This window comes from Schistocerca piceifrons, chromosome 4 (assembly GCF_021461385.2).
Source record: "Schistocerca piceifrons isolate TAMUIC-IGC-003096 chromosome 4, iqSchPice1.1, whole genome shotgun sequence".
NCBI classification, from domain to species: domain Eukaryota; kingdom Metazoa; phylum Arthropoda; class Insecta; order Orthoptera; family Acrididae; genus Schistocerca; species Schistocerca piceifrons.
In genome coordinates, this window is record NC_060141.1 from 360,456,810 (window position 1) to 360,479,546 (window position 22,737).

Genomic DNA, 22,737 nt, shown 5'->3' on the forward strand with positions numbered 1-22,737 from the left:
TGGATAGAGGACAAATGTAAGGATGTAGAGACTTATCTCCACTAGGGGTAAGATAGATACTGCCTACAGGAAAATTAAAGAGACCTTTGGAGAAAAGAGAACCACTTGCATGAATATCAAGAGCTCAGATGGAAACCCAGTTCTAAGCAAAGAAGGGAAAGCAGAAAGGTGGAAGGAGTATATAGAGGGTCTATACAGGGGCGATGTTCTTGAGGACAATATCATGGAAATGGAAGAGGATGTAGATGAAGATGAAATGAGAAATATGATACTGCGTGAAGAGTTTGACAGAGCATTGAAAGACCTAAGTCGAAACAAGGCCCTGGGAGTAGACAAATTAGAACTACTGACAGCCTTGGGAGAGCCAGTCGTGACAAAACTCTACCATCTGGTGAGCAAGATGTATAAGACAGGCGAAATTCCCTCAGACTTCAAGAAGAATATAATAATTCCAATCCCAAAGAAAGCAGGTGTTGACAGATGTGAAAATTACCGAACTATCAGTTTAATAAGTCACAGCTGCAAAATACTAACGCGAATTCTTTACAGACGAATGGAAAAACTGGTAGAAGCCGACCTCGGGGAAGATCAGTTTGGATTCCGTAGAAATGTTGGAACACGTGAGGCAATACTGACCCTACGACTTATCTTAGAAGAAAGATTAAGGAAAGGCAAACCTACATTTCTAGCATTTGTAGACTTAGAGAAAGCTTTTGACAATGTTGACTGGAATACTCTGTTTCAAATTCTGAAGGTGGCAGGGGTAAAATACAGGGAGCGAAAGGCTATTTACAATTTGTACAGAAACCAGATGGCAGTTATAACAGCCGAGGGACATGAAAGGGAAGCAGTGGTTGGGAAGGGAGTGAGACAGGGTTGTATCCTCTCCCCGATGCTATTCAATCTGTATATTGAGCAAGCAGTAAAGGAAACAAAAGAAAAGTTCGGAGTAGGTATTAAAACCCATGGAGAAGAAATAAAAACTTTGAGGTTCGCCGATGACATTGTAATTCTGTCAGAAACAGCAAAGGACTTGGAAGAGCAGTTGAATGGAATGGACAGTGTCTTGAAAGCAGGATATAACACGAACATCAACAAAAGCAAAACAAGGATAATGGTATGTAGTCAAATTAAGTCGGGTGATGCTGAGGGAATTAGATTAGGAAATGAGACATTTAAAGTAGTAAAGGAGTTTTGCTATTTGGGGAGCAAAATAACTGATGATGGTCGAAGTAGAGAGGATATAAAATGTAGACTGGCAATGGCAAGGAAAGCGTTTCTGAAGAAGAGAAATTTGTTAACATCGAGTATTGATTTAAGTGTTAGGAAGTCATTTCTGAAAGTATTTGTATGGAGTGTAGCCATGTATGGAAGTGAAACGTGGACGATAAATAGTTTGGACAAGAAGAGAATAGAAGCTTTTGAAATGTGGCGCTACAGAAGAATGCTGAAGATTAGATGGGTAGATCACATGTCTAATGAGGAGGTATTGAATAGAATTGGGGAGAAGAGGAGTTTGTGGCACAACTTGACTAGAAGAAGGGATCGGTTGGTAGGACATGTTCTGATGCATCAAGGGATCACCAATTTAGTACTGGAGGGCAGCATGGTGGGTAAAAATCATAGAGGGAGACCAAGAGATGAACACTAAGCAGATTCAGAAGGATGCAGGCTGCAGTAACTACTGGGAGATGAAGAAGCTTGCACAGGATAGAGTATCATGGAGAGCTGCATCAAACCAGTCTCAGGACTGAAGACCACAGCAACAACAACATATGTCTTTGCGGAAAAGTGTGAGACTGTAAATTCAAAGGTTTGAGTTTCAATACTCAGTTGTGTGAAAATGATTTCTGGCCCCAATTGCTTCTTTTATCTCTGGGGTGCCTTGTGTATGTGCAGAATGTAAATTTTCACATCGGCTCAGAGTCTTTGTCAGATTAAAGATCCTCTTATGACACACTGCAACAAATTTGAACTTTGTGTCTTGCCACAAGATGAGAGTATGTATTCTTTACTAAATCATATACACTGATTGCAAAAATAAAATCAGAAGTGTTCCACCACATACCAATTTTTCTGGGGAAGATGTGCCGCATGTACCACTTTCAAGAAACTTGGAAATGACTCGGTAACAGTACAGGAGGTATCTGTAGTTGATTAATGTACAGGTCATGCAACAAAAGTAATTTTTGTATTACAAAACATAAAATAAAAAGAAAATAGTTCAAGAAAGCTGAATAAGTCGTGAAATGTTCTTGCGATTTAGAAATTTTTACCTGGAAACTTCCAGTTTATGGATGGATGGTGAAACTTTTTGTAGGAGAGTCCTTTGCTAATCCACCAAAAGTTTAGTAACCGTCTTCCCTTATATCATCTTTCCTTAGCAGCAATATCTTGGTGAAATCATTCACCTTGTTTGTCACTCACATCTCCAAGATTAAGTGGAAAGAAATCCAAATGGGATTGAAGGAAATGTAATTTCATAGACATGTAGCACTCCATAACCTTAACAATCTAGCGTGTGTTCCCTCTAATTCTCAGACATTACGTTTGCCAAGAAATTGTAGCATACATCTTTAAAAGTTAGCCAAACAAACTCCTCATTATTTGTCAGCAGCTGTTCAAAAATAATATCTTTCATCAAGCCATTGGTCTGAGGCCCATTGAAAATCCCTTCTTAATTTTTTGCAGTGCTTATTGCAGGAAACTTAGATAGTAAAAATTGAAAACCTTAGCCATCTTTGCCCATTACTTTCACAAAATTCTTGATGAAGCCCAATTTCAGATGGAGTGGCAGTAACAGCACACTGTCTTTGTCAGCAGGGGGTTCATGCAACATATTTTTTTTCAGCAGGATTGAAAATTTCTGTCAAAGGCCACCCTTTGACTACATAATGGTCTTTCCTTGCCCTACTATCCAGTGACACAAGAAACAGCAGTATTTTGCGTAACCAGTCTGCATTCGCAGTAGTAGTCCCAGAACTTTGAGATTGCCACACATTTTCCATTTCTGATTCGAATAGCCAGTGCACTTCAGGAGTAGCCTCACATTCTCATAGGTTTCCTTTAACTGTTTGTGTTGTGTAAGGGAACAGCTTTATAACTGCTCTTTCAGGAACCTGTAAAAATAGACCCCATTGTTCTGGATTGTGGATCATCCCAAATTTTGTAAGCAGCCCATTTATGTCATTACAGCATACCAAAATCTCTGTTATTGAGAAAAAAGTGGAACAACTAAGCTGTCGTTTACGGAATGTGATATTAGTGTTTGATTGTTACAAGTTCTCTTCTTGAAGACGAGAACCAAATAATTCTGCATGTTTCTTTGAAAGATTTAGATCTCTTAAAAAGTCATTCAGTTCTGCTTATGACAATGGCTGTGGTTGTAGCCGCACTGCAGATGGCATGTACACAAGATCTTCATGATCTGTTGGTTTGTCACTACCTTCGTTTGTTTCATATTCCAACGACCATTCCATTGGTGGTTTTGAAACTGGGAGAGAATCAGAATGCGGAACTGGGCAAATTACAGATTCCAAATTTCCATAAGAAATTGCCATTTTGATTTACTTGAGTTTCTTTTTACTTTCGTTAACCAAAGTAGCTATCTGCTATGTCTCTAGGTTCCCTCCGCTAATGTGGTATGGCAAATGGCATAGACGGGTGGTTTCCATGCAGCCAGCCTCTTAAATAGCAGGAGCAACATGAGCAACAGTTCTGTGGTGCCCGGCACTTACCCTCATCTAGCTTTTGATTCGAAATACAACCTATAGACCTTTCTGACAACGGTTGAAGTGGAACATATTTGAGAGTAGTAAACTCGTCATACACATAACAGAAAAGACTTAGTGAATTAACACACGTCCTAGACATCACTGAGTATTCTACACGTCAGCGGATGTACAGGTCAAGACTTGTTACTGTGTGATTTTATAGTGAGATAGTCAATAGTTAATCGACTGAGACAACTGCAACTTCCCTTTATCTACCCCTAGTGGCTGTCTCCCACTACGATCTCTACTCCCACCACGAAGTAATAATATTCCTAAAATAACAGAATGTAATAAGTGCTGCGACAGTGTAAATAATGCAGCCGAGTGCAGATAAAATTGCATTTCCAGAAGAAAGTTTAGATGATAGCGAACAGTGGTTTTCACCATTGTCATCAGAGCACTGAACTACATAACAACCACATATTTTTGTTTTGCGGCTATTGTTACACTGTGTAATTAGCTGTGTAAATTAGTCCAAAGGTTGAGGAACTTTATCATACCTAGTTGCCTGGTAAAGCTCTGTGCTGTTGAAACAGAACCGGAACTTCAGTATTAGGTCAGCTTGAGTTGATCTAACAGTTACACTAGTCCATCATTCTGGGGGGGGGGGGGGGGGGGGGGTGCTCTAATGAGTTTCTGAGCGCCTGAGAAAATCTGAAAGTACTTTGATATATCTACCATTTGTATAAGAATAATAATATTTGTTAGCTAAGTTTAGTTACCTGTTCTCCTGTGCTAAAATGGTTAACTTTACATTCATAATATACATATTATTGCTTAGTATAGTTGTTATTAAGATATGAAATTTAGTTTCTTTGTTTTGTTTTTATGTCTGAGAAAAATTGTCATTATAAAATGTTCCTTGTAGTGTCGGTAGCTGGACCGACACCGTGATGTGGATTGCTGAAAAGGAAAGCTTGACTAACGCGGTAGCCGATAGTGCACGGCATACAGCAGACGGGCGTGAAGTCTGGAACATGAGAACTTATAAATGAATACGAAGAAAAGTATGTAGATGCTTTTTACTTAACTTTTATTGATTCCTTGGAATACATCTCTCTTGAATACTCGTACGCTATAGGCACTGATACAAATGGCTCCTTGCTAGTTCGTAGCCATTAACTTAGCTGATGGCTATTCTGTCTCTCGGCTAATGAGAGAGAAAGGCTTCATACAACTGGGCGGTAGCTAGGTTCTCGTACAACTGGGCGGTAGCTTGGTTCTCGTACAACTGGGGTCGAGTCCACTCTCGTATCACGAGACCTGCCTTGGTGGTGGCGCTAGGTCTGCGATCACAGTGGCGACACGCGGGTCCGACATGTACTACATGGACCGCGGCCGATTTAAACTACCACCTAGCAAGTGTGGTGTCTGGCGGTGACACCACATTCCTCCCCCGCAAATCGGCGAACGGTCGTGTAATAAGGCTTCCGCCCGCCGTGGGGAGGACCACATGTTGACGTATGCGATGAGGTGGGGAGCCTAACAACAGGCGAGGCTGTGCCACCCGCACCCGGCCATCCGGTCCGAGGGGAGCTAGGAAACGCCTGCAAAACTAGTCCAGGGTGCACGTCAACATGCGGTGTATGCGCCCGTAAAGAGACAGGAGGTAGTGAAGGGTCGACCTCCATTGCGTCGGGGTAGCCGACGCGCGATGACGTCATGTGGTCCGGAGCGGGCGGGCGTTCCATGGCGGAGGACAGCTGGTCACGGGAAGCGATCGGCGGCGCGTGACCCTGGGAGGCGCTTGGCGGCTGCAACGAAGCGTCGAAAGCGGTCGGCGGCGGCGGCGGCTGCTGCTGCTGCTGCTGCTGCGGCGGCGGCGGCGCGTCGCCATGGGGCAAACTGGAAGGCATCGTCGGTAACACCTGGGGATGAGGCGAGCCAGTAGATGGGTCCCCAGGGCGCCGACCAGACGGCACCGTCGCTGAAAGCAGACGGGGAGCGGCAGAACCCGAGCGACGACAGAGGCGCAGCTGATTGAGATGCCGACGCACCTCACCAGAGGCCCCCAAAACCAAATACATCGCGCGGCCGAGGCAGCGAAGAATGCGCCCTGCGAGCCAACGCCGTGAACCTCGATAGTTGCGATAAAATACAACGTCGCCTGGAGCAAAAGCAGGAGTCTGCCGCTGCGCAGGAACCTGATGCGGCGGATGCAGCAAAGACATCAAGGTGCGATGAGGACGACCGTGGAGCAACTCAGCCGGCGAGCGACCATCTCGGGGCTGAGAGCGATACGAAGACAAAAAGAGCAACAATGCGTCCTCCCGAGAATGCGACTCTTTCAATTTCAACATCTGTGACTTGAAAGTCCGGACCAATCGTTCAGCAGCACCGTTGGACTGAGGCGAAAACGGCGCGGATGTCAGATGTTGAATACCATTGGCCTGGCAGAAAGCCTGGAATTCTGCGGACATGAATTGTGGGCCATTGTCGGAAACAATAGTCTGCGGAAGACCTTCAATGCAAAAGATAGCAGACAACGCTTGGATGGTGGCGGAGGACGTCGTGGAAGACATCCGGACAACAAAAGGAAAATTACTGAAGGCGTCGACCAGAACCAACCATCGAGCATTCCAGAATGGACCAGCAAAATCAATGTGCAAGCGTTGCCAAGGGGAAGTGGCTTTTGGCCACGCAAAGACTTTCCGCGGCGGTGCGGATTGTTGTTCGGCACACGCCGGGCACGAAGAACACATATTCGTAATCGCAGCATCGATTCCGAACCAAGTACAGTGCTGACGAGCAAGTTGTTTCGTTCGCACTATACCCCAATGTCCTTGATGAAGAAGCCGTAAAACAGAGGACTGTAACGAACGTGGGACCACGACTCTGGACTGATCATTATCAGAACGCAACAACAAAACACCACGTCGAACAAGAAGTCTCTCCTTGTGAGCAAAAAATCGGCGAACCAACGGATCCTCGATCCGAGACTTTGACAAAGGCCATTGCGTAGCAACAAAACGTAAAACAGTAGCAAGGACAGGGTCAGCAGCTGTGGCTGTAGCGACACGACGAAAATCAATCGGAAACGATTCGACCACTTCATCGGTTTCCGAATCAATGAACATGCAAGCAAGTTCGGAAGAATCGAATGCTTTATCCTCAGCAACAGGCAAACGGGACAACGCATCGGCGTTTCCGTGCTTAGCAGTGGACCGATACAAGATATCGTAGCGGTACTGCGAGAGGAAAATAGACCAGCGAATGAATTTCTGCGCTGTACGTGGAGGTACAGGCTTGGACGGATGAAAAAGCGATGTCAAAGGTTTGTGGTCTGTGATGATGGTAAAGTGACGACCATACAAGAAATCATGGAACTTAGTAACACCAAACACGAGAGCCAAAGCTTCTTTCTCTATCTGTGAATAATTTCTTTGCGCAGACGAGAGCAATTTGGACGCAAAGGCAATAGGGCGATCATGGGAGCCAACTTTGTGCGCAAGTACAGCACCGATCCCGAAATCCGATGCATCTACCATCAACAAAAGGGGTTTCTGGGGATCGAATGGCGTAAGGCAAGTATTAGAAAGCAACGCCGATTTCAACTGGCGAAAGGCGCGTTCACATTCCGGCGTCCAGACGAACGGAACACCTTTACGGCGTAAGCGATGAAGCGGAGCTGAAATGGAAGAGGCATTGCGCACATATTTATGGTAATAATTAATTTTACCCAACACACTCTGTAGCTGTTTCACATTTTGAGGGGAAGGCAATTCTTGTATGGCACGGAGGTGCTCTGGACTCGGATGTATGCCTTGGGCATTAATGACATGTCCCAGGTATGGTAAGTCACGAGCAAAAAACACACATTTGTCCTTCCTCAAGCGAAGACCATTTTGCCGCAAGACCTGAAATAATGTTCGTAAGTTCGCAAGATGATCTTCTTCTGTCTGTCCGGAGATCACTATATCGTCCAGATAGTTTGCCGCAGTAGGGACCGACGCACAAATAGTTTGTAAATATTGCTGAAACAAGGCAGGGGCGGATGCACACCCGAATGGCAGTCTTTTGAAGCGGCACAATCCAAGATGCGTGTTAACCACCAATACGCGCTGGGATTCGTCGTCCACCGGTATTTGCAAGTACGCATCGGCTAGGTCCAACTTTGAAAAATATTTTCCCGGGCACAGTTTAGCAAAAAGATCTTCCGGGCGGGGCAAAGGAAAAGTAGCAGTCACTAGCTGTGGATTCACTGTGGCCTTGAAGTCCACGCAAAGTCTCAATTTTCCGGAAGGTTTTGGCAAAATTACTAAGGGTGAGGCCCAGAGAGAAGCTTGCACACGTTCAATTACACCCTGTGATTCGAGATCGTGTAACGTTCTTGCGACCTCATCACGCAATGCGTGGGGAACATTGCGCGCCCTGAAAAATTTCGGTTGCGCGTTTACCTTCAGTTCTAAATGTGCTTCATAGTTTTTAGCGCAACCTAAGCCCGGTGCAAAAATGTCTGCAAATTCGTCACACAGCCGAGAAACACTGTCTGTAGGCACAGTCTGATTCACTGATAGGACCTGATTTACAATAGACATGTTAAACAACTTAAATAAATCTAGACCAAATAAGTTCACTGCAGAAGAAGAACGAAGAACGTAAAATGACACAAGTTTTGTTTGTCCCTTGAATGTTGCAAGAAGGCTGCACTGTCCTAACACAGGAATTTTCTGTCCGGAATATGTAGTTAGCTTAACATGTGCGGCACGCAACGGAGGTGCGCCCAGTTGTTTGTATGTGTCGTGATTGAGCAATGAAACTGCAGCTCCGGTATCGAGCTGGAATGGTATCACTTTGCCTTCAAAGTCTAAGTCCACAAAAAGTTTATTGTCCTGCTGACGACAAGAGCGACTGTTTTGTGCAATTGGAACAGACACTGGTACAGAATCACTTGCTAATTGACGTGATTTCCGGCGACGTCGACGCACAGTTTTTGTGGGACGATCACTGTTACTGTTAGAGAAAGTGTCACTGGACGAAGTGGAATTAACGACATGAATGTCCATAGGCGAAGGTCCACGAGCCTGAGTGTCCTTGGTTCGATTCCGGCGCGAAGCAAAGGGCCTGGAATGATTGTGATTGTCTGATCTGAGCTTTTTCTGGCAAACACTTTGAACATGTCCTTTCTTATTGCAGAAAAAGCAAATAGCTTGGCGTGACGGGCAATGTTCACGCGAATGTCTAGTAGCACACCGCGGGCATGATTTCACTGCATGTGCGGGCCGGCGCGGCACACCTGGCGTAGCACGCGGCGGTCGCTGTGTGTCCGTGCGCGAGGCCCGGTTACCGGGCCGCGCAGCGCGTCCTGCGGGCCGGTTAATGTTACACACGGCTGGCGAAGTTTCAAAAGATTCCTGAGCACAGTCAAGTGTGTCCTGTCTATCCAATATGTCTATCACTTGTTGAAGGGAGGGATTAACAAGTTTCAAAATTTGCTCCCGTATGCGAACATCAGAAACGTTCTGTGCAATTGCATCACGCACCATTGTATCTGAATAAGAAAGACCACAGTCACATTCAAAGGCACAGTCCCTAGTAAGTCCTTGCAATGTTGCTACCCACTCCCTATTAGTTTGACCGGCCGTACGTTTTGTACGAAAAAACGTATACCGTTTTGCAACCACATTAACTGTTTCTTTGAAATAGGCATCTAATGCAGACAAAATTTCCTCGTAGGACAGAGTTGCTACGTCTCGTCGGGGAAACAATTTCACTATCACACGGTATGTGGACACACCGACACAAGAAAGCAAAAACGGCTGCCGCTCATTACCTTGAATTCTGTAGGCAGCCATGTGAAAGGCGAACTGACGAGACCACTCTTGCCAGGTCTCATCGGCTGCCACGTATGGTCGAAAGGGAGGTGCAACAGCGTTCAGTGGCAGCGGTAGCGAAGAAGCGGCGGCGGCCGCATCGGTTTGAATGGTACGTTGACCCTGGACGAGCTGTCCAAGGGCATCCAGTAACGCCTGCGTCTGCTGAGTCTGCAAGCGATAAAATTCGGACAGTACATCTGGAGAATGTGGCGAAGCCATGACACAAATAAATGTAAGCAATCAGAAATAAATGTAAGCAATCAGAAAAAGGTCCTATCCCATCCTCGTCGCCAATAATTGTAGTGTCGGTAGCTGGACCGACACCGTGATGTGGATTGCTGAAAAGGAAAGCTTGACTAACGCGGTAGCCGATAGTGCACGGCATACAGCAGACGGGCGTGAAGTCTGGAACATGAGAACTTATAAATGAATACGAAGAAAAGTATGTAGATGCTTTTTACTTAACTTTTATTGATTCCTTGGAATACATCTCTCTTGAATACTCGTACGCTATAGGCACTGATACAAATGGCTCCTTGCTAGTTCGTAGCCATTAACTTAGCTGATGGCTATTCTGTCTCTCGGCTAATGAGAGAGAAAGGCTTCATACAACTGGGCGGTAGCTAGGTTCTCGTACAACTGGGCGGTAGCTTGGTTCTCGTACAACTGGGGTCGAGTCCACTCTCGTATCACGAGACCTGCCTTGGTGGTGGCGCTAGGTCTGCGATCACAGTGGCGACACGCGGGTCCGACATGTACTACATGGACCGCGGCCGATTTAAACTACCACCTAGCAAGTGTGGTGTCTGGCGGTGACACCACATTCCTTATCCAGGGTTACTAGAAATATTAATTTATTGAATTCATTTAACAATAATATGAAAAGGACATACTGCTACTTACCACATAGAGGAGGCTTTGAGTCAGACAGGCAGCTTTTGGTCAAAAAACTTCTTCTTCTGAGTAGAAAAAACACACACACACACACACACACACACACACACACACACACACACACACGCACGTGCGTGCGCGCGCGCGCGGCCACTGTCTCTGGTTCTGGGGCATGACTGCGGTCTGCAAGTAGTGCTTGTGCGAATGTGTATGTTTTTAATTTTGGTAACTGGTGAGGAGAGGAGGCAGACTTCAATGCATTACAAACTGCTCCGCATGTGGGGACAGCCTTCATCACCACCCACAAGATTGACGTGCTGACTTCTCATCAGGGCACTGATGACCATGATGTTGAGTGCTCCTCACCTAAAATCATCATCGTCGTCGTGTATTTTGGAAGGACATTTTTCCAAAAGCTTAAATTTTTAACAGTCTTTCTCATTGTGCTTAAATGTGATTCAGTGTCTCCTGTGTATGGTGAGTAGCAATCTAACCTTTTTATATTGTTGTTACTCTGTTGTGGACTCCCCATAGTTTGAATTCATTTAAGTTGCTAAGGATTACTAATATAGAAATGGCTTTTACTCAGAAATCATTATCTTCTTTTAACAGGCTTTGACACAAGAGCTGATAAAAACAATTCGCGACCTCATTAATTTGAATCATCTTTACCGTGATGCACTGCAACAAATGCTTCACCAAGGTGAACGTGTGGTTGACAATCCAGTGTATCTATCAGATCTGGGTGCAGCTTTGACAGGTGCTGAGCCTCAGGAGCTTCAAGAAGTTCTGTCAGAAATGGATGTGAGTACTATATTCTGTACGTTTTCTGTTGTCTCCTGTATGTACTAAACCATGCTATAGTGCAAGTTGTTACATTCTGCTATCTGCCAGACTACAATAGATTCTTTTGAATCTTCTCTCTTCCTTTGCTTTCTGTATCTTAACTGTTCACTGCAGTACTCTCATACCATGTAAAAAAATTATTCAAGGAAGGAAAGAATTTTTCAGACATCTTAGCTTTCCAAAGTTCCCATTTAATGCCGCAGAAACACAACTTCATAGTGAAGAACAACTGAACTACACTGCCGAAAAAAAAGTACACCCTTAGTTCGCTCGAGATTTATTGTTGCAACAATACATATGGAGTACATGAAATGATTACATTTACAGATCAATAGCACAATTGGGTCTGGGGTACCAGGTATTGACCTATGCTGCAACATCCATATTACTACGCGGTGTAGCCTGCCCCATGCGACAGTGCGAGTGCTGACTCTGGCATCCAGTCAGTTGTACAGATGGCAAATACTGTCCTGGGATATGTTATACTGAGTGCTGGTTAGCATTACCTTCAGAAACACCGAAGGTGTAAGAGAGCTGTAGCTTATCACACCCCAGACCATTAAGGCTTGGGGTGGGGCCAGTGTGTTTTGGATGAATGCACTTTACAAGACAGTACTCACCAAGTCTACGTCGTATGCACAAATGACCATCACTTGCATGCAGACAGAATCTGCTTTCATCGCTGAAGGCGATGGCAGACCGTTCCATCTTCCAAGTGATCATCTGACAGTGCCAGTTGAGCTGTGTGCATTGATGCTGTGGCACGAATGGAAGACGGGCTAGAGATGAGTGTGCACATAGTCCCATTGCTAATAACCATTTCACAACAGTTCATGTTGACATGTCTGGGCTCACAAGCTGTTTGATCAGTGCTGTGGTAGCTATATGATCTGTCACTGCTGTCTTTACAATAAGACGATCATGGCAGGCGTCTGTGCTGCATGGCCATCCTGAATCTCTTCTACAGGTGTGAGAGTAGTGTGTTCATGTGGCCCCTGATACCAGCCTCATTATGCAACTAATGTATCATGTAAAACATCTATGGCAGTTCCCCAAAAGGACCATCCCACCACTCGGAGGGCCACCCCTTTAAAACCTGCTTAGTTGGCTGCAGGAAGCACGAGTGCATCCGTGGCATTGTAGCCTGCTTGCTTAACACCTTTGCACCACACTGAGCTTTCTGGCTGTGAGCATCCCTGTTAAAGGGTAGACACAGATGGCACTCTGGTAGCTATGCGACTGTGCTATCTGTAGGTGGATGACATTGAAACCTTTTATCAGTACATCTAATATCACACAGATGCCATATGACACCATCAGATCAAAATCTACATTGTCTATCCAGATGTACTATTCTTTTTTTTCTGGCAGTGTATTTCAGAGTATGAGAAAATGTAAACTATATGGGTAAACCATACTGCATAAAAAAATCTTGAAATGTTCACTTGATAATTATAGTGATAATGTTATTGGCACTTACTGTTAAGCACTGTGAGGTGTACAAAGTTGCTGCTGTTCTACTAGGTGAGATGTTTCTGAGTTCATGATGTTGCATTGGGTGAGTTTCTTTCTGTGTGCCATACTCTCTAACAAGTACCTTTCTTACCTGTTCGCAAAATTAAAATCAATGTACATTAATCTTGTGTTATGGTAAGAAGATTACTTTGTACAGAAGTAGGAAAGACAGTTGTTCCTGAGCTCATTCGTCTACTAAAAGTGAAATTGGTGATAAAATCATGTATACATCTCTCTAATATTAGACAACATCCATTACTTCACATTATTTTTTCCATTATTATGTGCATTCATGGTGCGTGTTGCATTAGGTTTTGATAAAAATTGAAAGCCAAAATTATCAGACCTGTTTTGTAGTTAATAAGTACTTTCTTGTTAGGGAAATGCAGCAGTACCTTACTAAGTCTCATTTACAATGTACCTTTACATCTGTTTTTTGCATACAGATACCCAAGCGCCTTATGCTGTCACTTGCTCTGCTGAAGAAGGAATTTGAGTTGAGTAAACTTCAGCAAAAGATTGGGCGTGAAGTAGAGGAGAAAGTGAAACAGCAACATCGTAAATACATCCTTCATGAACAACTGAAGATAATAAAGAAGGAACTTGGCCTTGAAAAAGATGATAAAGATGCCATTGAAGACAAATTTAGGGAGAGAATTAAGGTAACTATGGGAGGTCATCATCTTTATTGCTGTTTAGTGGATAACAATTGATTCTCTGTTGTTCCATATTTCCTTAATGTTGTGTTTTATCCCCATTCTTTCTAGACAGTGTTGCTTTGATTTACCATTAAGTAGAATTTAATTACAAATAATTGGAAAGCATTATATTAAAAGCTTTTGAAACTTGTTTAGCAACATTGCATTTATTTTTCAAATAACAGGATAAAACAGTGCCGAAGCCTGTGATGGATGTTCTGAATGAAGAACTGCATAAACTCTCACTGCTTGAAAGCCACTCATCAGAATTCAAGTATGTACAGTTATTCCTTTTTTGCAATTGGTGAAGTTTTATTTTGTACATTCATCAAGTAAAAGTCATCTGCAATTCACTTTAATACTATTCAGTGCAGTTAAGTGACTGGTCAAGGAGTCGTTGCATCAAAGTCTGTTATGGTATTCATGTGGCCTATGCTCAGTTTTCAATCTGGCTTGTATGTTTAGGGACTCTCCAAGAACACTACTGAAAAACAATATAATGACGACTAGGAAAACTGTTGTCTTATTCCTTTCTCAAGATTGGTGCACCATAATGAAGTTGCATGTCTTAGAGTGTATGTCATTGAATGGATTGTGTATTCTGTATACCATTTGCTCTATATTAACATTGAGTGTGCTGGTATACATATGTGATATGAACAGAAATGAACTGAAGATTACAAGTATTTATGTATTTATTTTGTACAAACTTTCAATTTACTGCTATGAAAACCACTTCTGCATTGTGCATCACCAGTGGTTTCAAGAAAAAGTAGAAGATACCACAGGTATTTTGCAGAGTAATAAAGTGTTAACACTTAGCAGAAGGGAGAGGCTGAACAACAGAAAATATGGAGAAAAGTGCCTGTTTGTAGAGAAATCACATATGTTACTGATGGCATTAAATGATGATAATAGGTAGTGTTACTGTCATCCCAAATTCGTAAAATTGTTTCAATTAGTAATAAAGACTCTGGTTTGTGTGTAAAGAGGTGTTACTTTTGATTAATATGAGATTGTGGGAACTAAACTGTACTCCATCTGAACAGGCCTCGGAAAGCCCAACAGTACTTGCCGGTTGCCATGTTGTCCTCAACCTATAGGCGTCACTGGATACGGATATGGAGGGGCATGTGGTCAGCACACCACTCTCCTGGTCGTTGTCAGTTTATGAGAGTAGAGCCACTACCTCTCAATAAAGTAGCTCCTCAGTTTACCTTAAAAGACTTGAATGTACTCCGCACTTGCCAACGGCACTCAGTAGACTGGACGGTCACCTGTCCAAGTGCTAGCCAAGTCCAACAGCACTTAACTTCAGTGATCTGACGGGATATGATGTTACCACTGCAACAAGGCGGCTGGCTGATACTGTGGGAAACTGCTTCAAAATATTTGTGTCAAGATCACTGGTACTTTAAACCCGGCTTACTTTTGTTGATAGCCTCCGTACATGTTTAGGAATATGTACATCCCAATAAGTTAAAACAGTGTGATGACTTACCTGCGAAACATGGAAAGTAAGGAATTCTCGAGGAAATTTTATTTATTGGAAAATTCAAAAGACACAGGGAATTCTCAGAGATGCTGGGCAGTTCAACTGTTCACTGACAGAACAAAATATACTAACAAGGGAACTTATCGACTGTACCTAGTATTGTCTTGAGAAAAAACAAGAGCTAGATATCAACGTCTACAACCAATCTTAAGCAAAAATTCAGGGCATTATGCTGATACTATGCTGTTATGGCCCCCTCAATGTACAGCTTTTAAACATTTGTGTGCTCTGATTGTTTGTCAAGCACCCCACTTCATTGCAGCTGTGTAATGCCCAAACGCGCAGTGCTCTGAAGTGAAGTGACAACAGCGAGCTCCCCAAAATGTGAAATGTGAAGAGCTAGGGAAGTGGAGGATGGAATAAGATGAAATGCGACACATATAGTATAACTCTCACAAATGTACTCCATTTTAATAGTATCAGCTAGTATCAAAGAAGATAACAAGCATCAATGAAATTCAAAATTAAATTATACTACACTACATGTTGAAAAACCTTCTTATTCATTACCACTGCAATCATGAATTGCAATATAAAAGTGTTCAAAGCAAAGGGATTTTTGACACCAGCTACACATTAGAAATTGCACACTTTGACATAATACCTGTGTCAAAACAGTATTTCACTAGATGTTCACAGTATTGTGGCCAGTCACTGGTGTAGTCACTTCAGTACTATGTGTACTGGAAGACTGACCTAACTAACGGTGTGCATAACTGCCTGTGAAGAAGTGACTGTATTTGTAGGATGGTGTTATGCTGACCGAAGTTTACACAGACATCCAGAAATGCTAAACATCCGGACAAATGCCTTGAACATGTGGGAACCAAATATGTCCAGCGGTTGGCCAAATCTTCTACCACCTGGTGGTATTGTCAATATAGAAATGGTCGTGTCTTGTACTCTGTGTCTTCATGCACTGACAAACTTCTGTGACCGGAAAAAGAGTCCATTATTCAAATTGATCTGTTGTTGTCTCAGGTGATTTTATAAACATCTCTTGTCACCACTTCTGTGACTGTTCCTTGTTTACTTTTCCAGAAGATAGGCAACAACTACAGTATTGTCTGCAAAACAAATTTTATTTGACATGCGGATCAAATGATCTGGTCGGCTCCTTTAAAATAAAAAACAGAGGTGACTGCAAGTGTCCATCTGCAGATATTGTTGGCATTATTGTGTAGCTATGAGTCATGTTATTGATTGACTGAAGGATTGTTATGACATCTTTTGTCCCTTTTCTCACAAGAGTTCGACCTGATGTCATTTCTAAATTAAACCCACTCTGATCAATATTGTAAACATTCTGTTTACTGACTGGTTCTGTAACAACTCTGGTGTTGGTGACAAATTTTTCACAGGCAGTAATTATGGCTATTTCTTTAGATAGCTTTTTTGTTGTTGTAAGAAGGGTTATTCTTTTGTGATAAAATACCATATTTCTTGTTGAAGGCATAAACCCACCCTGCAGATGCCTTGAAATTATTTAGGTCCACCTCCACTGCTTCTTGAACACTGTACTTAACGTTGCGGATCATGAACTTATCGCTGTATGCATTGTTAAATATATCTAGACAGATTGTATACACTTTTGCAAGCTTTCAGTGATGCATACCATTGTTCTCAACATAATTATTCCAAACATACAGATCCCTTCTCTATTTTAATAATTTAAAGCTCTTCTTGATGACCTTGAAAGATAGAGTCCCCTTTTCTAAAAGTCAATGGCCCGTTGCATATATTCCTGTGTTACAGACACAGGCAAAGAGATATTCGATGATTTTACATCATCAAAACAGCCTTCACCATCACTGATGTGCTTGATTGCATGGCCCAGCTCTGTTGAAGCAGTGAAAGTGTTTAATGAATGTAACGGTTGTGAAATGGCAGCTTCATCATTGCCCTTGTTATCCTCTTGTAGACGTGCACCAAACGTCAACCCACTATTTTCTTCATCTATGTAATTTTCTACGATTTCTGCAACGAAGTTGAAAGACGTATGGAAACGAATAAAGAAAGTGTCATGTGCTTTCATTTGCCATGTATAGAATTTTATCCAATTACTGCAAACATTGATCTTTACTGCTCATGACTTTTAAGACTTCCAGTTCTTTGACATTTAATGTTTCAGTTTAGCTGTCTTTTCATAATGCTCTTGGAAGAGTTGCACAACAGCTTGTTGGTTCACTAACATCACGACCGTGCAAATGTTTAAAAGCTGTACATTGAGAGGGCCATACCTGCGTTGTATCTGCATAATGGCCCGAATTTTCCTGTGAGATTGATTGCAAGGGTTGATATCTAGCTCATATGTTCTTTTCTCAAGAAAATATGAGGTCAAATTGATGAAGTTCCCTAGTAAGTTCTGGATTATAGTGGAGTGGCGCAAAAGAGAAGGGTGGGACTATGCATTGGTCATGTGCTTGGTGCTTCACACCCAGTTATAGTTGAGCCAGGAAGCGGCGCGGCAGCCAGCAGGTTCGCTTCACTGCATGGATGGCAAATATGCAAGCCAACTGATTTGTAAGCTTTCTCAAATGATTTAAAAGAACTACTCGGTAAAAGAGTTTGATTCTCATGTGTCAGCTTCATGATGAACTGAGTGTCAGTTTGTTAATGGCCATAGATATTGTGATATTCGTGATTATGAAAACAACTGAAAGAATTTGGAAAGTTTGCATTGAAAAATAGAGGTCACCATGAACTTGCATTTGGTGCATGGTGGGTCATATATTTCTGCATATGAAATTTAGCCAACATACTGAATTATTTTTCAAACTTAGAAGGATATCAGTATCTATCACCCGTCTCGAGAAAATGGATCATATGTAAAGCACTTTATCCTGAACTCACGCACCAACCAAAAAAGTCAGATATTCATAACATTCCTCGTATGTCTTAAACTGTTGGAGATATTGAAACAAGATTGTGGCAAATGATGGTATGTGATGAGGAGAGTATTTGGTCGTATTATTAACAGGCGAAACTTCCATATATGACTAATATTCAAGTAACTAAAGATTTTTCCACTAACATAATGTAATATTTAATGACCATCAAAGCTGATGAAATGAGAATTGTTATAGGTTCCTACAAACCAGAGGTAGTTTGTGACATTCACAACAGGATTCATAACTGTTGTAAGAATTGTGGAGTCAACTATGAAAGTGTTGTGGGATTACCTCCAGCAACTCCACATGTGGGTGCCTTCAGGAGATGATTTTCTAAATACTTTAAATGATTCATATAATGTACAGAACTTTCCAAATACAGGTGGTGATGTTGGGGGATATGAAGAAGAAAGCAAAGGTTGTAGATTTTATTCTTCTAGTGTATTTCGCTTGATGGAAGAAGGGGAACTTAAAATACTGCCAGACTGCCCTTACAAAAGACTTCTGTCGTGTTGCCTTTTGTATTCATCGCAGGTGAGGCATATCCATAGTTGAGGGATTCTATCAAATCTCAGATGTCGATGGTTTTTCAAACCATGGAATGAATATTTCAATAAATGCTTTTCCAGATCACAAAAATTGATTAAGTCAATAGAAACTTCACCAGAATTTACTGATGATATTGTGAAATATGCATGTTCTCCACAACATTGTCATTGACCTGCAAGGATCCCCGAGTGTCAATGAGAAACATACAGTAGACACTGTGTAAGACACGTATCAGACAGGATGAAGCTTTAATGGACCTTCAAATGATGTTGTCCAAATGAGACTGTTATGATAACTTTTCATCACATAATAAAACATGATTTTGATGTATTTATCAGCTATGCTACTTCACCTTTATCATCACATCTCGTTGTAAGACAGTGAGATAAACAAGATAATAATGAAATGTATTCTGTTCTTACAGGCTGTGATTCTGTTGCCACCTCATCACATAACTTGTCTAAAATGCATTGGTTGTGATGATAGTCGTTTAAGTGATCCCATAAAGGACACCGAGTAGAAACAGCTGGTATCGAAGCTTCCGCTGATACCATTTTCTCAGCAGTACAACTAAAGAAACACAAGTGCCAGGAACAGTACTGACTGCAACCTGCAGCAACAGCTGAACACAGCCAGCATTGCCAAAACACAGCCATAGTCACTCAAATGCTATGGTCACTGCTCTCAGAAACCACTCTGTGCTGCTCCACTCCATGCCACTCTACTTGCAGCGCCACTATAATAAAGCGCACTTCTCAGCACTGGTTTCTTTCTTCAGCACTGCTCTGCTCACTGTACTGTGCTGCTCGGATCGTGCTGCGCCACTCCACTATAATGCAGCCTAAGTAATTTTGTTACAAATCCCTTTGATTTTGCTTTGGAAACAATTGTTTTTAGAGTCACATAAGGTAAGGTGAAGAATTGCATTGAATTGCTGTAATGTTCACTTCTCAATCATGGCTCTCTTCAATGTTCTCACCGACATTGTGAATCCATTGTTGGCGGTATGTCCTCAAGCTCCAGATCAATTTCCCATTGCATGTTTATGAATGCAAACTACACATGAGAATTTGTCACATAGCTGTGAATTCATTGTTTGCACAAAAGCAAAAGCGAGGATTTTTAGTTTAAAAAAATGTAAGTATGAATCCTGATTGATTATTCACACTTCAGTTCTGTTTTAGAGATTGTACTACAAAGTAGTCTTAGCCAACTTCCTTGCAGTGTCATCCTTCAAGTTAACAGTGACCATAATGTGAAGAGCATCCAATTTGAAACATAATTTGTTTTTGCTATCAAAGTTTATTGATATTAATACCAGTGACAACAGTTGAAAGCATATTTCTGTGAGGATTTCTTATTTACTTCAGGTTATCACACAGTGATATGGCATGGCACGGAATGGTAGTGGGGTGATGGTAACAATGGAACTTCCAAGGGCCCAAGAGCATATAATTTACAGAATTGTTCATAAAACTGTAACAAAACTGTTATTCCATGGTTTATAGATGATGATTTAATCACAAACCTCTCCATCAGTATACTCAGAAAATCATGTGATATATCCTGAGAGGGAGTGAGAAAAGACAACGATATGTGTGACAGGGGACCTTACCTTGGTCAGTGAATTCAATGAGGTTAACCAGTGGTGGGCTGCCTATTGATATCCCAACCACAACTAAAAAGCAAAATTTGGGTGGTGCAGGTATGGACCTTGGTGGGACTACTTAGGAAACAGAGTGGAAATATCTAAGCATAGATGTAAGTACATTTCGTGGAAGTATCCCTAACACTCTTCCCAATTTACAAAGTCCCATGTATAACTGACTGACTCTTCGTTTGCTAAGTCTACTGTGTGTCCCACATTGACCGAGGCACATGAAATATCCTAAGTTTGGTTCCTGCTGACGAGTGTCGTGGAGATTGCGTCATCCGCTCGTTGCTAATACTGCACACTCCCCAGTAGGGTAGGAGGGCCCCGTTATATGGCTTCTTTTGCATGTTACCCTTCTGGAAGGTTCGATGATGGTGCACTGTGCATGGCTGATCATGCAGTTAGTGTATGATGCCAACCATATTTGGCTCTTCTGGAACATCGCCTCGTTGCTAACCTGTAAGCTATGGGTAGCCAGCATCTGTCATTGAGTCCAAATATTGGTTTGCCACTTCCAGTGCTGAAATAAGCAGCCTACTGCCTCTGGCCAGGAATGACTTTCTAAGCTCTTTTAATGAACTGGTCAGCATATTTTAATTTTTATGACACATTTAGTATTCTTCTTTGTGGGTAGTTGAGAAGCTGGCTTGATAACATAAAGGAAGGGTGTCAAAATGTTTTTGGAAGTTTGAGAGAATACGGAAGTAAATGAAAGTGTTTCCATGTTGTTGTTGTGGTTGTTGTTGTTGTGGTTGTTGTTGTTGTGGTCTTCAGTCCTGTGACTGGTTTGATGCAGCTCTCTATGCTACTGTATCCTGTGCAAGCTTCTTCATCTCCCAGTACTTACTGCAACCTACATCCTTCTGAATCTGCTTAGTGTATTCATGTCTTGGTCTCCCTCTTTGATTTTTACCCTCCACACTGCCTTCCAATGCTAAATTTGTGATCCCTTGATGCCTCAGAACATGTCCTACCAACCGGTCCCTTCTTCTTGTCATGTTTTGCCACAAACTCCTCTTCTCCCCAATTCTATTCAATACCTCCTCATTAGTTATGTGATCTACCCATCTAATCTTCAGCATTCTTCTGTAGCACCACATTTCAAAAGCTTCTATTCTCTTCTTGTCCAAACTATTTATCGTCCATGTTTTACTTCCATACATGGCTACACTCCATGTAAATACTTTCGAAAACGACTTCCTAACACTTAAATCAATACTCAATGTTAACAAATTTCTCTTCTTCAGAAACGCTTTCCTTGCCATTGCCAGTCTACATTTTATATTCTCTCTACTTCAGGCATCATCAGTTATTTTGCTCCCCAAATAGCAAAATTCCTTTACTACTTCAAGTGTCTCATTTCCTAATCTAATTCCCTCAGCATCACCCGACTTAATTCGACTACATTCCATTATCCTTGTTTTGCTTTTGTTGATGTTCATCTTATATCCTCCTTTCAAGACACTGTCCATTGCGTTCAACTGCTCTTCCAAGTCCTTTGCTGTCTCTGACAGAATTACAATGTGTTTCCATAGTCTGACTGAACATCTGCATGTCACATGTCAGGATGTGGGCTTAGAATGTACAAAAAACAATTGATACTACATGCTTGCCATATGCCAGAGTGTGGTGCAACATGACGTGGCAATGTGCTAGCCACTTAAGATATGATTGTGATCCAACAACAATTACAGCTCCTTGTGTGCCATTCTAGACTGTATTGTGCTGTCTCACAATTGTGTATCCGATCCCTTGGATTTATTTCTTGGCCACACTGTGCCAGACCTTAAACTTGGAGCAGCATGAGCTAAATGATAACGTAAGACACCCTGGGCTGTATAAAACCCCTATATATATGTTAATTAAAAAGCAGTATGTTGTCTTTATGTAGAATAACTGCCAGATAAAATACCACTTCAGTAACTTCTTTATGAAATTAACACGTGTGTAAATGTTTAGAATTAGTATTAATAAAAAAAAGTACAAAATATGTCCACTGCTACAGCCTTGGAAATGTCAGATGGGGAATGTCAAATGGGGTAACAAAAGAAAAATCATCATTAGGAACAATGATGCTGCTAAGTGTAACACATCCAACAGCTGTTTTTTAAATAACGATATCTTGTGAACTACTTATGAAATATCACTGTGTGTTACGTTGTAGGTGTATGCTTTTTTTGTGGAAGGGGGCAGGGGGTAAGTTGCTTTTGTGTGCATAAAACACTCCAGTTCCTTTTCCCAGGGCTAAGATCATTCATCCGAGTTGTCGGTAGTAATGCTTTTTTTCTTTCTTTCTTCCTCTTCACTGTCCATATTGACAAGAAGGTAGGTTTTACAACAATGTAAAAGACATTTGTTCAGAATTAATGAGATCCCATGGGAGAGAAACCTATTCCACCTGGTATGCAAGATTCATGAGAGTTGCGAGATATCCTCAGGCTTCAGATACAATGTAATTATTCAGATTACAAAGAAAGTAGATGCCTGCAGATGTGAATATTCCTGAACTATAAGTTTCAGACAATGGAAAAGCCAGGATGGAATAA

At 42.0% G+C, this 22,737-nt stretch overlaps 1 protein-coding gene across 1 annotated transcript in view; it reads left to right on the plus strand.

Moving 5' to 3' along the window:
• Positions 1–22,737, plus strand: part of LOC124795316 (lon protease homolog, mitochondrial-like) — a 155,019-nt gene that overhangs the window by 90,372 nt on the left and 41,910 nt on the right. The window contains exons 5-7 of the mRNA XM_047259287.1: positions 11,096–11,287; positions 13,291–13,506; positions 13,728–13,816. Of these exons, the coding sequence (XP_047115243.1) occupies positions 11,096–11,287; positions 13,291–13,506; positions 13,728–13,816 (497 nt within the window). The remainder of the gene's footprint in view (positions 1–11,095; positions 11,288–13,290; positions 13,507–13,727; positions 13,817–22,737) is intronic.